The 14079-nt window shown below is 40.3% G+C and overlaps 1 protein-coding gene across 1 annotated transcript in view; it reads left to right on the top strand.

The window, feature by feature from the left end:
• LOC146555515 (uncharacterized) overlaps nt 1-14079 on the top strand; it is a 67500-nt gene that overhangs the window by 9397 nt on the left and 44024 nt on the right. Inside the window, exons 3-6 of the mRNA XM_085252749.1 lie at nt 3087-3273; nt 6913-7347; nt 8019-8525; nt 13594-13740. Coding sequence (XP_085108875.1) covers nt 3087-3273; nt 6913-7347; nt 8019-8525; nt 13594-13740 — 1276 coding nt within the window. The remainder of the gene's footprint in view (nt 1-3086; nt 3274-6912; nt 7348-8018; nt 8526-13593; nt 13741-14079) is intronic.

Genomic DNA, 14079 nt, shown 5'->3' with positions numbered 1-14079 from the left:
AAAAACTACAGTCCTACCTACTGTCACTGCTGGAAATGCCTTCCTCTGTGACATGGGACAGGGAACCTATAAGCCAAATATTAAATACCATAAATCATATAATGCTGTCCACAAGTCTTGAGTCATTATTCATTTCTTTATATTTTGGAAAATGGGAAACAGGTGCAGAGTTGAACTATTCTAACAAGCTTGAAAGTCAATATTTGGTATGACCACCTTTATTTTTCAACACAGCCTGAACTAACTTAGGCAGTTTTCTTGGAATTTCTTTAGGTAGTCCTCAGGAATAGTTCTCAAGCTTCTTAAAGGACACTCAGAGCTCTGGATGTTGGGTGCCTTTAGATCAGGGGTGTCAAACTCAAATGCACAGTGGGCCAAAATTCAAAACTGGAACAAAGTCGCTAACATTTGTTCCAATGTTGTTTCTCATTGTCCACAGCCCCAACAGAGCTGTGGACAATGAGAAAGATGGTGGGCTAACATTAATATTTATTGAAAAAAAATCTTCCTCCAGATTTAAGAATGAATCTCTTCTTATGGACTCAAAGAAGTTTTGCTGGAAAACTGAATATGGAACAAGCAAAGCTTAATACTAAACAATATATATATTAGCTGTATAATACTAGTAGGCCAGCTCTAATAGTAATTTGGTATGGCTTCGCGGGCCAAATGTAATTAGGCCAGAGTTTGACACCTATGCTTTAGATGATCTCACACTGCTTCAATAACATTGAGGTTGAGGCTCTGGGGAGGCCAATCCATGCCTGATACTGCTCCAATTCTTCTATCCAGGTATGCCTTTACTGCATACCGTGTGTTTTGGCTCACTGTCATGCTGAATAATGAAGCTTTTGTCATTAGGATGTTTTTTTCCAGATGCGTTGGATGGATCCTTGATGTGATTCTGGGTTAATGCTGCCCCAAACCATGACTGAGACTCCACCATGTTTTACAGATGCTCATCCTATCATTCAAGTTCATTCAGCTGACCCACAGTGAAACCTACCTGCTGTGTGACTAACCAGTAATGATAGTTAGCATTATCACATAACGTAGCACTCCATTAACACATTTACCTTGGTGAAAATGTCAACAAACCAGTGGGTGTCATTATAAGGATAAAACATCAGGAAGTTGTAGAAAGACCTTAGTCCATCATATAAATTCAGTCCATAGATAACTAATGAAGTAGAGGACTGAGTATTTAGACTTCCTGCATTGGTGTGATGAGGTAGGATTTAAATAGAAGTGTTTTTGAAGATTTGGCTGCATTAATATAGTTTTTGAGTGGACTGCAGTGGTGTAGACTTACATTGATATTCATGCCCCGACCTGTCCCACAGAAGGCCACAAGCCTGATGACACCAGCCCTACAAAGAAAGCCCTCCGCAGCCTTTTGAGGGCCTGAGTTTCAGGTATTAAGGAGGCCAAAAGGGTGGAAAAGCAGTGTGGAGGAGAGCAGCCCCCATCGCCACCTCTTGTCCTGCCATTTCTACCTCACTTCGCCTTCTTTACATCACAAGAATGTAAATCTTTAAAGCCTGTGCATCTGAGAGAAAGGGATTTAAAAAGCTGATCCTCCCTGTGTGAGTCACAGACAGTGCCCCCACCTTTCACCCTCTTTCTCTTTCTGTGTGAGCTATTGTTTTCAGACAGATGTTGGATCTGTACATTTACTATTTTTATTCTATAATAAAAGAGTAAGGAGCTGCACTTTGTTGCAGAAGGAGCTGAAATCCAAGTCAAATAAAAACCCTGCGTCCACGGGCCATTTATTACGACTGTTTGCTCTCTGAGGGCCGGAGAGCGACTGAATGACTCACTGGCACCAAGGCTGTATGCTGGGCTTGGATTTCTGTGGTTGGCATGCCGTCCCTCCTTCAATATTGACCGGCTTTTATCTCCTGTGTTTCCCTAACAGTTTACTCTAGAGTTTTATCACCCTCGCCATAATTTTCTGCCTCCTCTTGTCATGAAGGAGCCGGGTAAAGAGGAGGAAGCAGGAGTTGCTTTGTGTGCTGATCTGTTTTGTCAACACAAGGGGGCAGTGGTGGTACCATGCATCATTTGAATCTCCCCATCTCCATATACAGCACACCCTACAGCAGGTTTTCTCTTTCAGGCTTTTATTTTGTAACAGCTTAAAGTTTGTATACTGATACATTTGCTGCTAGTTTAGTGACAAATAACAGTTGTTGTACCAAATAAAGTTGAAGGAAAATATTATTTTATTTATTAAATCAGAATTTTTGTGCATATGTTTTCAACCTTTTTATAAATTGGTACCTTATTAGATTATTAATATACAAATATATGTTTTTAATAAATATAATCATTTATGTTTTTCAATGAGGTTATATATTTAAATATGATGGGTATTTTCTTTTAAAGTTATGTTTAATATTTTTGAAATGTAATCAATTTTTTGTCCATTTTCTTTTCTTTTTTAATCTTTTAATTTTATTTATTATTTCCTCAAAATTATTTTTTAATCATGTTATTTATGCTTTTACACAATGTTTAGATATTAGTTCATTTTATTTGAATTAGTATATTTTTTTATTTTCCAAATAAGTTTAAGTAGTTTTTTAATTTGTTATGTAGTTACTATGTGCTTTTAAATAGCCTCCTTTATTTAGTTAATTTGATTTGATTTTAATTTGATCAAATAATATAACATTTTTTATTTTAGTTATTTTTTAATGATCTGTAATGTGCTTTTTATTGTGTTGAGTGCTTAATGTTGTAAGCATTTTCCCCTCTTTTTTAGTATTTATGTTGTTTACATGTGTCATTTTTTTAGTTTATTTTTATTTTTTATTATATTTTATTACTTTTATTATTTTTATTCAATAGGATGTATTTACATCATTCAATATACTTTAAAAAATTACAGTTATTTTACATTGTTGTTGTATCTTTTTGCTTTATTTTTTATTTGTTGGTTCTCCATTTACCTAATCTTCAAAATTCACTTACAGATAGAGTTGATTTTTCACTTTATTTATTCTGTTTTTACATTTATTTTAAGAATAAGAGCATTTCAAATGGTTTTTTTTGTTTGTTTGTTTTGTTTCCTCCTGCAGGCCCACGGTCGTCCAGCTTTCTGCACCTCTCTGTGTCCACGCTTCCTGTCTCACATGAAGGCTCGTCCTAAAGACTTCTGCCCTCCCTATTACCGGAGCTCCAAGTTCACACAGCAGCGTCCTTCTTCTCACGGAAAGGTCCAGAACACACACGCTTCCACTGCCCCAAAGAGCCAAATGCTTCAGGGTGAGGGGTTATTAATGAAACATCTGGACCTTTCACTGCTGACTCCTTTATCTCCACAGGCCTGCTCAGTAGCAAAAGCTAGCAGCCATCAAGCTTGTCGTTAGCTGTGTGTGTAGTTGTGTTTGCTTAACTCCAAATCTATCCTCTCTAGCGAGGACGTACCCACAGCGCCGCCCTTCTGGTGGTCTCCTGGAGTGAAAAGCCTGGTGCTGGGAGACCTACCGCTCCTTTCAGAGCCCAGCCTCTGATGTGAAGGCATTTCTCCCACCACACACCTCAGCAGGGCACCACTCCCAGAATGCTCAGCTGAATGTGTGTGAATGTGTGTGTACAGCAGAGGAGGGGGCATTTCTTAGGATCGGGGTCTAATACTAATTATTCTGCCATATGGTGGTCGGCTCCCTCACAATCGTCTTTAACCCTCCTCTCTGAAGAAACGTGCTGCGCCCAATGCCATGGCTTTGCACTCTGACACATGTCATTCATATGCACATCAACACACGCACGTACACACCAGTTCATGTGCACGTGTGTGTGTGTGTGTGTAACAGATGGGAATGGCAGGGCATTGTAAGAGGAGGCAGTGCAGAAATGTGCTTTCCAGCGCGTTCTCTTTATCCCCCTGTGCTGACTCCTCTTGGCGACAGACCCCCAGGAAACAAGAGCAGATTGTCTGACACCCTCCACCCCTGCAGCGCCACCACCACCACCACTACTACTACTACACACACACCCTCACAGCAGTCAACAAAAAAAAAGGAGGAGTGAGAGGAAATGGGCGGTGTTGTATGGATTTGAAGTTTGTGGAAGAGAATCTTGGAGCTATGAAAGGAAATGTGGAAAGAAGAGCCGGAGAGAGGGGATAATAGCTGTGGTAGGAAGAGAAAGGAAGTGGGTTCAGGTTTGGACTGAATGTGGGCATTAAAACACATTTTGTGGATATTAAGTGTCACAGTGAAACATAGTAATTTATCCGATGCCACAAAGTTCACAAAACCGCCTCATTTAGTTTATTTTGTATATCGAATGTCTTTAAATCATCTTGTTTGTTGGTTAAAACAAGCGAATCTTGTTTTTTGTGTTTTCTGTGATTTGCTGTGTTCGTTTTCATTCCCCATTAACAGTTTTACTTACACAAGTTCATTTTACTACTTTAGCCCTTATACAAGAGAGAATTTATGTTTACTTCCAGTCTTGTGTATTCACTACGTCTCTGTACTTAAAAATGAAGATTTCAAACATAACATCCATATTCGGGCTTAGCGGGGGATCGGGGATCAAACCTCACATCAGAGATCAAAGTTCAGCTCATATATGTCACAGATTTTTACACATCATTTGCATTTTAATGGACTGGGTGACGTTTTGTGATATTAGTGTTACTCTGTTCAGAGCTGCTGTTCAGCTAAGATAGTAACACTGAAATTCACTGACTGTCTAGAGCTTTATTTTTTTTTATTATGATATTAATTAAAGAAAAGTTTGGTTTAGTTAAAGGTCAACTGTTAAGACTTCTTTTTAATCCTTTTTTTTTTGTAAACCAGATTAATTATTAAGCTAAATGAAAAGGCAGACACATTTATTGTGTCTTTATGGAGTTTAGTTGACAGATTATGGAAGATGAAGGATTAAAGATGGACCTACCTCTGTTCGAAAGAATCAGAACTTTTCAAAACTTATAATTATTTGTCTTGTAAATTCTGTGTCTGAATTTAGGTTCTCGCTTTTTCTTTGTTGTTAGCAGCTGCTTGAGAGCTGACAGGTTAGTGGAGTTTAGTCAAGGTATTTCTAAATATGTGCAATTGATTATAGCATTTGTGTTGTTGAGATATTTGTATATGTGTAAATATATGTTTGATTGTATTGTATGATTATTGAAAATATGTAGAAAATGAAGCCAGTTATTTTTTAGAGGGGTTTCTGTGTGATAAGATAAGATAAGATAAGATAAGATGAGATAAGATAAGATAAGATGACCCTTTATTAGTCCCACAAGTGGGAAATTTGGTTGGTCATAGCAGAAAGTGGACAGTACAAAGTTGAAAGGAGCAAAAATTAAGAAATACAATAGAATAAAACAAAATAGAACGAAATAAAATAGTATGTCAAAATTGCACATGTTGCATCAGAAAAAGAAATAAAAATCCAATATATTGGCCCTCCGGATCAGCCTGTTCATCCCCAGCAGAGATGCTGCTGTCCCAGCAGACCACAACGTAAAAGATCGCTGACGCCACCACAGAGTCACAGAAGCTCTTCAGGAGTGGGCTCATGTCTCTTTGGTTGAACCTAAAGCTACGGCTGGCCAAACTGACATGACAACATGTTCCTGTTTTGTCTGAGCCAATGTGCTGCTGAGACAAAATAGTCAGCAACAGGACGATTCATCCTGTTGCTCACCATCCGTTTTGCTGTGAGCCGATCTCTTCATTTGTAGCATTTTGTAACGTGTTAGTAATTCTCTATTATCATTAGGAATGGCCGGGTTTGTGTTTCAAGTTAAATTCTATACTCATACTTGAGAAGAAAGTAAAGAAAACTCTGAAAGCTATAAACTTATCACACAAACATCAAAATTCAAAGATTACAACCAAAATTTAAAAAAAAAAAAAAAAAAAAAACAGTCTAAAGCCGCTACTCTTCCACATCAAAAGGAGCTAGTTGGGGTGGTTTGTGCATCTGGTTCCCAAATAAGCAAAAGAAGGGCGATGGATGGGAAAAATACATAATAGTAAATTGGAATACACCAAGGACCACAACAGGATGGTCTGAGATTTTAAACTGTGAAAGCGGTAGGGGTGTACTCACTAATTCCACCTGACAGATATGTTTTTTTTAATTTACTTATTTAAATTGTGTGTCATTTATTTGAGTCTGTCACCTTTAAGCGCTGCTTAGTGTTTCTTATTGATATACCGTACACATATACTGCACACAGCTGTACATGCAGTTGCAGGTTTGATTCATTTGTCTTCTTTTTTCTGTGCGTCTTTCTTCATCATACTTTGAAAAAGAAACATTCAAACTTTTAATTGGTTCCAGAAAGTTGGTATTTTTGTTTATCTTTAAGCAATCTTCTGCACATTTAAGTTTTATTCTTTTCTTTTCATCTTTCATATCTGATTCATATGCCACTTTTTGAACCGACCCTTCTCTCTTTCATTTTATATATATCTTTGATGTTATTGTAAAAGCAGAGTGACGTCTGAATCTCTCAGTTCTTACAGAAACAAACAGAGCTTGTGATGTTTTCCACACACTTGTTGCCACAAACAGCTTGCAGGACGCCTCCAGTGTATACTGTTGTAAGTGTTTAGATAAAAGGTCCCCTGCCCTCAGGTCTGATGCTTGTTGTGAATATGGAGTTGGGAAACAGGCAGCTGCTCCAGTGGGGTGATTTCTTGCAGCCTTTGTTAGCAGGCCGATCCACTCAGCAGGGAAACAAGTGTCTGCTCCAGGACTGAGGAAAGTGGGAACAAAACTGTCACGAGCAGACTCTGGAAGTTTTAAAAATGAACCACAATGTGTTGACCTTTGAGGAATAGAAGAGTGGATTTATTCCCTTGATTCAGATCCATATTTAAAGTCAGCTCTGTGGCTGATGTGAATCTTTACTGATATTTATTTGTGTTTTTATAGAAGGACACTTCCATCATATTCCCATCAGAAGAGCGGGCTTCGTGCAGAACGTTGGTCTGATTGCAGGAAGTCGCTCTGCTATAGTCATTCCCTGTGCCCAGCTCCCCGCTGCTCCACCCAGCCTTAATCCAACACCACCCTACAACAACACGCCTCACCCTGACTCTGAAAGACAGGAGAACAACTCAAACCCCACTCCAGCATCTCCTCATCCTCTTCCTCCTGTGAAGGAGAAACCGCTTGGGGGGGAAAAGGTGTCCCTACCCGCAGTGCTGGAGCCCGACCTCAGACCTGCTGGATCAACCCTCTCACCACCACCCAGCTCCCTCTCCCGGGGGTCTTTTTCAGATTTAAGCCGTCCACCTTCCAGTTTATTCAGTCGGAGCGCCGACCTCAGCAGTGGCAGGAGCAGCGTCCTCTGTGACAAAACATCTGGTAAAAATCTCAGTTAGCCGTTTTCATGGCACCTTTAAGACTTGTATGAATTATAACTTATATTTACTAATCAAGTACTTCAGGCTGATTTAAATGATGTTTTCAAACACCCAAACCCCAAATATATTTACTACAAACTAATATAAATGGTACAGTATAGTAGAAATAAACCTGCCAATACTCCAAAATGTGAGAAATTTTATTTCTCAAGAAGAGATTTAAGCATTGAGGGAGTTGTAGCTCAGGTTGCAAAGGTGTTCTTGGGCAATATATTGAACTCCAGTTTCCCTTGATGGATTAATATCATCATACCTTATACATGAATTCAGAAACATAGAATATCTAGTGTGAATAAAACAGTCTACATGTAAGTAAACCAGATCTTAGAAAAGGTTAAAAAAGCAAAAACACAAAAAAACAGAAACATAACTTTTAAAAACTTTTGATGTTAAAGATTAAATTTCCATCTGGTGTTTCTGATGAGTTTCAGCTGATGAAGAAGGATATCTGCAAGGGTTTATTTCTGTCCCAAAAATATGGCTTTTTTTTCCTTTTTTGATTAGTGAAATGTGTCAGAATTAACAGGAGAGAAAGTGATGTCATTCTGGAAACTGCAAGCAGCAGTTTAGACTCAAACTTCTGATCAAATTATTTTTTCTTCTGTCTTTCAGCAGCAGATTTGATGGTCTCAGCAGATCCAGAAGGCTATGTTTCTTTATCCCCATCCCATCCTTCCCCTCTCATGCAGTTACCCCTAGCTTCTTCCCCTCCAGAGGAATCAGACCTTCATCAATCCTTCAAGAAAAACACCACCGCCGACAGCACCGCCACCCCTGTGTTCTACGAGCCACTCTTCGGCCAAACCAAACCCATCTCACCTCGCCCAATACCAGCCATCCACTGTAATTCAGATAAACCTCAGAGCAGCAAGAGAAGCACAAAAATACCACAAAATATCCACTTAGAAGTATTTGTAGCTCCTGCCGATCTCAACACATCCTTGGACTCCGATCAAGGTGCCACTCTGGCTTTTCCCTCCACCACTTGGTCCTCCTGCCCAAGTCCACAGAGGACCACTCCCCACTCAGGGTCACTGGCAAAGCTGACCCCTTCTCCTCCAATGTCTCGGATGGAGTCTCATCGCTGGCCGGTCCTGCCTCCAATCTCCCCTGTCAGAGGTGAGAAATGAGCTTGGCGACATATGTGTCGTTCACAGCCTCCTCCCTGCCCAACACTACACTCCTACCCACTTTCTGAGGGCCCTGATTGTCCTGAACAAGGGTGGACATCCACCCCGGGACAAAGAGATCTGGTCAGACAGAGAAATCAAAGCCTACTTCCACAGTGAGGCCTTCAGATGCTCCTGCCCCCATCAGCACATTGTGAAAGCTCTGCTGTCAGCCTGTTTTTTCTCACCTCCTCCCACCACATAATAAATAACACATAAAGCTTTTCTTTTTCCTCTAAATCAGCAATAGAAAGGAGGGCTTTTGATGAAAAGCTGGTACCGTTTGAGTCGCTGCTCAAAGCCGTGAGGCCCCAACAATAGAAGTCGGGGTGCCTACCTCGTGTGGCGTGCCTCTCAGTCTCAGCGCCCCCCCCCCCCCCCCCATGGCTTCACTTTTCTCTGGGCTCTGAGAGGGAAACGTGTAGCTGATGGTCATAAATCCACACTGACCACCGCTCGCTGACGGCAGAACACTGAGGAGGAACGCCACAATAGAATACCTCCATGGCTTTCCTGTGGCCCGCTAATTTACCGTTCCCAATGAGCATAAAGGACATGCCACTGACATCTGACTTCTCCAGGAACTTTATGAAAGAAAGCAAACAATGTGGAAATTGTGTAGGGATTTTCTCCTTTCTATCAGAGACATCTACTGTTCTCTGTGTGGTGCTGTGCTGCAGGGGGGGGGCCATGCTGTATCGGAGCACGCTGTTCTCTTCACGGCAGACACAGAGAGCGTGTCACTGGTTCATTTATTTCCTCGCAGATGGAGGCAATTCAAGTTCAATGCAGCCTCAGTGCGGCTCAGTTTGACGCTTGCAAGCTAATTCCAGTTTATTACAACCTTCAGTCTTGTTTGTTCAGGTTTACATGAATTATTATGTTTACTGTTCTTGCCAAAGTCGCAAAGGTGCATGGCAGCATTTATAAAAGACAGACAAAAACCAACGGACAGGTCCACAGTTGGGCTTGATCAACTTAATTACATCCTATTGATTTAAATGGAAGTGAAGGCAGCAACAGTAATTCAGCCCTCAGTAGGCCAGTTCCCTTCCAGTTCTTTCCCAAATAAAATGACTTTACCGGGAGCATTTCGTAAGAAATTACAGCTTTTCACTACAGTTCAATTTATCGTTTTTAGAATAAGCTAGACCTTGCTCAACATTCAGTACAGCTATTAAACTGTTTATTACATCTAGATAAGATACGGTGAGAATTATTTTATTTATCTCAAAAGTACCGGTAAGGATATTCCTGTCCTTCACACACAACCTATAACAATACAAGAACATAAACTGGATGCACAACTAAAAGGGATTTTTATTTTAATCTGATCTCACAAAACACAAGATGACATGAGAGGCAAAGCTATCAGGCTTTGAGGTGAAACTGAATGACAAAAAATCTGTGAAACACGAAGAGGAGGCCAAAACTTAAATATGTGATCCAGGCAGTTAAAAAGGAGGTAAAACAAAAAAAACACTAGATAACTACTAGAATAAAGCAAAATAAACAGAAAAATGCAAAAATCAACACGTCAAAGTCTGATGTTCTCAGCAGTACAGAGCAAGTACAAGGAGCTGCTCTAAGGAAACACAAAAAGTAAGGAAATTTGTGTTTATTTCTTTTTATTAACAATGCTTCTTGGCAATAAATCTTACACTGTTGGAAAGCCTGTTTGTTCCTGAAAAGCATGTCCAGTCTTCTCTGCCAATGCCCAACAGCCCTTCATTAATGTATTGAATGATTGAAGTCTGAAGAAAGAAAGCATACTGGATTCTCCCATATCTTCACTGGTCTGGTACCAAACTCTGTCACCTAAAATTGCCCCCACACAGCACAGCTTAGAAACTGACTCCAGAATTTGGGAGTAGACGGGAAGGAATGGCCTGCCTGCAGTCCTGACCTCAACCTCAATGAACACTCGTGGGATCAGCTTGGGAGTGCTGCCATAGTGACCAACACAACCAGATTGGCTCACTTGTGGAAATTGCTGATTGAAAAATAGCAGTGTGTGACCAAGCTGGTGACCAGCATGAGGAGGAGGTGCCAGGCTGCTGTAGTTGTGTATGGTCCATCCACATGCTACTTGCCGGTATGTCTGCTTTCTTTAGACTTCAATCATCCAATACATTAATGACGCCAAACAAGAGTGAATAGCAGAGTACGCAGTTTGGCATTAGCATAGAGAATTTTCATGGATGTACCTACATACTCAACTCTACTGCTCAACCTACAAATTTAAGAAGAAACAAATGGGCTTGCCAACGGTATAAGATTTATTGCTAGGAAGCATTGTTATGAAATGACACACAGGAAATGTGGTCCAGTGGCATCAAACCCATGGTCTTGCAGTACCCTATACCATACGGGTCATCTACTCAGTCAGGTGAGCTACAGTAGTGCCCAGATTCCTTTTTAAACTTATAAAGTAGTCTGAGAAAGGTAAACCTGTAGTTATCTTGGAAAGTCACAGCTTTTCTCTGTACAAGAGCCGCACTTTGTGCTACTAAATGCTTCTCCTCTTATAAAAACTTCACCTTGGAGTTCTGTTGAAACCAGCAAATCAATCAAATTTAAATCAGGCAAATTAAGTTTTATGGACAGATTTCCACCACGTTATGGTCACGTGTCAGAAGTTCATCATTTACTTTAACTCAGCAGAAGATCAAATTCCAGCTCAAGTGACTTTAGACACAACAGACTGTAACTTTTTTATGTCTCACTTAGACAGCTGAAGTCTGAAGGTCTGACGGATTTGTATCACCAACTTTACACCAGATGGTCAAAAAAAATTTGCCTTCTTAAATCTGTGTCTGCAAAGTCATGTTTTTTAAAAATGCTCAAATTAAATTTGTCATAAGCTGGAGTTGTCACTTAAAAAGCTATAATCTGAGAGGTATGGCTTTGGAAGGGATGGCATGGTTTGTATCTATAGCAACAGCCCCAGTGTGGTACTGCGTTTGGCAGCAGACACTCTCCTTGTCTCACTCAGCCCTTTGTGCCCCCCAGCATGGCTTTCTCATATCCCATCAGTCCATACAGTGACCCCAGACTGACCTGTTTTGAGCAACATCTCCAGAGTTTAACTGTCCCTGACAATGAAGCAGGGCACTGTCCTGGCCTGGCCTGGCCTCTCCACTTAGGGCCTTTCAGCATGGCGCTGTGACCAGGAAAAGAAGGCCACAGGCACACAGAGGAGTCGTTGTTTTTATCCAACTCTGTCAAATCAAACCCACTGACCCCCCACAGCCACCCTTAACCTCCCCGAAAAACTCGCCCTGACTCAGTAGAGCCCTCGTCGACTGAGAATGACAGCTGAGTTGACAGCAGCAATATGCTTTGAAGTGTCAAGTCAAGTCCTTCCATTGTCTCTCTGAGTAGAGCGCCAAGCCGCTCAAGTGCACAATAGTGCAGTGGTGTGTGCGTGGCGTTGTTCACTTACTTGACTGCGCAAGGGTGGCTTCATGTGTACATTTATACTCGTCTGTGTGGGTGAAGGAGCTGAGTTTGCCTTTTCCTTTTAGAGCCTCTGTATATATTATCCTTTTGTCCAGGCCAAGCTGTTCTAATGTGAGAAAAGCCTCGACAAGCTTCTTTCATGGCAATGACAAAACACATCACCCAGTGAAACAGTTTCTCTCACTAATCCTCTGAGTTTTAAACCAGGCAGAGTGAAACAGTTTTGATGACGAGCCTGACCGTTTTTAACATTCCTCAAAGTGGCCTCTGTGCGCTTAAGGGAAGATTTTCCTGCTATGTTTAGTGTAGGCAAGTTGAGAGTACTTTTACCCTGAAGCCTCACCTGAGGGGCTTCACTTGTGGATGTCCTGTATTGTGTTTTGCCCACTTGTCAGAATCCCCCTCCTTGAAGGGGTGAGCATCAATATAGCTGACTACATCCAGCCAAGAGAAGCTGTGTAGTCTGACTTTTGTTTTCCTTTCTCTTTGGTGTTCTCATTATTATTAAATTATATAGCAATCTTTTATTGATATTTAAAGGATTTTGTGATAGTTTATGTGGGAATCAGTCAGTACTAATGAAAAAAATTTAAGGTACATTTAATGTTCCAGTCACAAAGGCCTAGAGACCAGCCAGTGACCCATTGAAATGTATCTGCTTCAACTGCTTAGTAAGTGGTTGCTGGCTTTTGGTAGGTGAAGTTGAGCCCAACAATTGCTCTTGTCGCTGGCAGATTACTGCTTTGCCCATAGTTTGTCTCGAAAAATTACAAACCAGACTGTAAACGGACACTGCTCACCTACAAATGAAAAGTTTGCATTACACTGCAACTCACCTTTTACTTTGAGGGGACATGGTCTCAGTTTCACTACTACTTAAAGAGTTGTCGGCAGGCTACAGCTGGTCATATACCACTACTACCAATTTCACCTTGCGACTTCCAACAACCACTTGTTTTCTAATAATCAGAAGTTAGCTAGTATAAAACAGCTAACCTAGCCTTATCTAGTTTTTTTTTCCTAGCCTTATCTAGTGTGCCTGCTAATGCTCTAGAGTTCATTCAATTGCACATTACACCTTGTTTAATGTATACAATATAGCTATGATATAAGTGTAAAAAAAATGTTATACCCATACAAAAACAGTTGTATGGGTTATTATGTGCCACACTAGCAAGCTGAGCTAACTGTAGCTTTATATATAGCTAATGGACATAGCTTAAGTAATTTAAAGAAAAATCTTCTAGCAGCAGAACATAAATATGGATTTAACTCCTGCCTTGGAAAAATCAAAACATTTTACTTCAAAAAGTTGTTTCACAGAGTAAGAAAATGTAAATTGAAACATGTTAAAATAAAAATAATATGCAGTCATGTTATTTGGCGCTTACATTTTCTATTGTTTTCATGCACTGTACTGGGTCCTAATACTTTTCAAATGTAACAATCCACTGTGCCCACACATGTCATTAAAAATACATTTAATCCTTATCTTCAGCTTCATCATCATCTGTATTATCGCCATAATATTAAACACCCGCTCTGTGCTGTTGCAGGGTGCTCAGCAGCATCTCGCTGCTCTGAGATCAGCTGCAGTCAGTCTCGTGTGTTCGATGAACTGGAGGCCATTGCGCCACTGTCAACTTCCTGTTTGTCTTTGGACCAGCCATCTGACTCATCAGGCTGCCCTTCACCTGAAACAGGTAACACGTTCAGCACTTAAACAGCTTCAGCTAATGATACAGCTTAATAATTACAGTGTTTCCAGCTTTTTCCACAACTTTGGTCCAAGCACTTAGGTCTAGGGCTGCGTATCGATTTTGATTTCCATAATTGATTTGATTTGATTGACTGATTTGACTCAGACAATCAATTTATCAGTACATATCCATACTTTTATATCTATGTATAAAAACAAAACTGACACTTGGTTTTATACAAATATAAAACCCCCAAAAATACAAAATGACAATTATATTTGACTTCATCAGAGGTGTAAGCATCACAGCAGCTGCCTTTGTGTCAAAGTAACTGAGGATAAA

This window comes from Mchenga conophoros, linkage group LG17, assembly GCF_057382185.1.
Source record: "Mchenga conophoros isolate Kocher_MC1m ecotype Shallow Benthic linkage group LG17, M_conophoros_male_GT1.1, whole genome shotgun sequence".
Lineage (NCBI taxonomy): Eukaryota > Metazoa > Chordata > Actinopteri > Cichliformes > Cichlidae > Mchenga > Mchenga conophoros.
The sequence above is the reverse complement of the archived record's forward strand: the minus strand, read 5'-3'. Positions and strand labels throughout refer to the sequence as shown.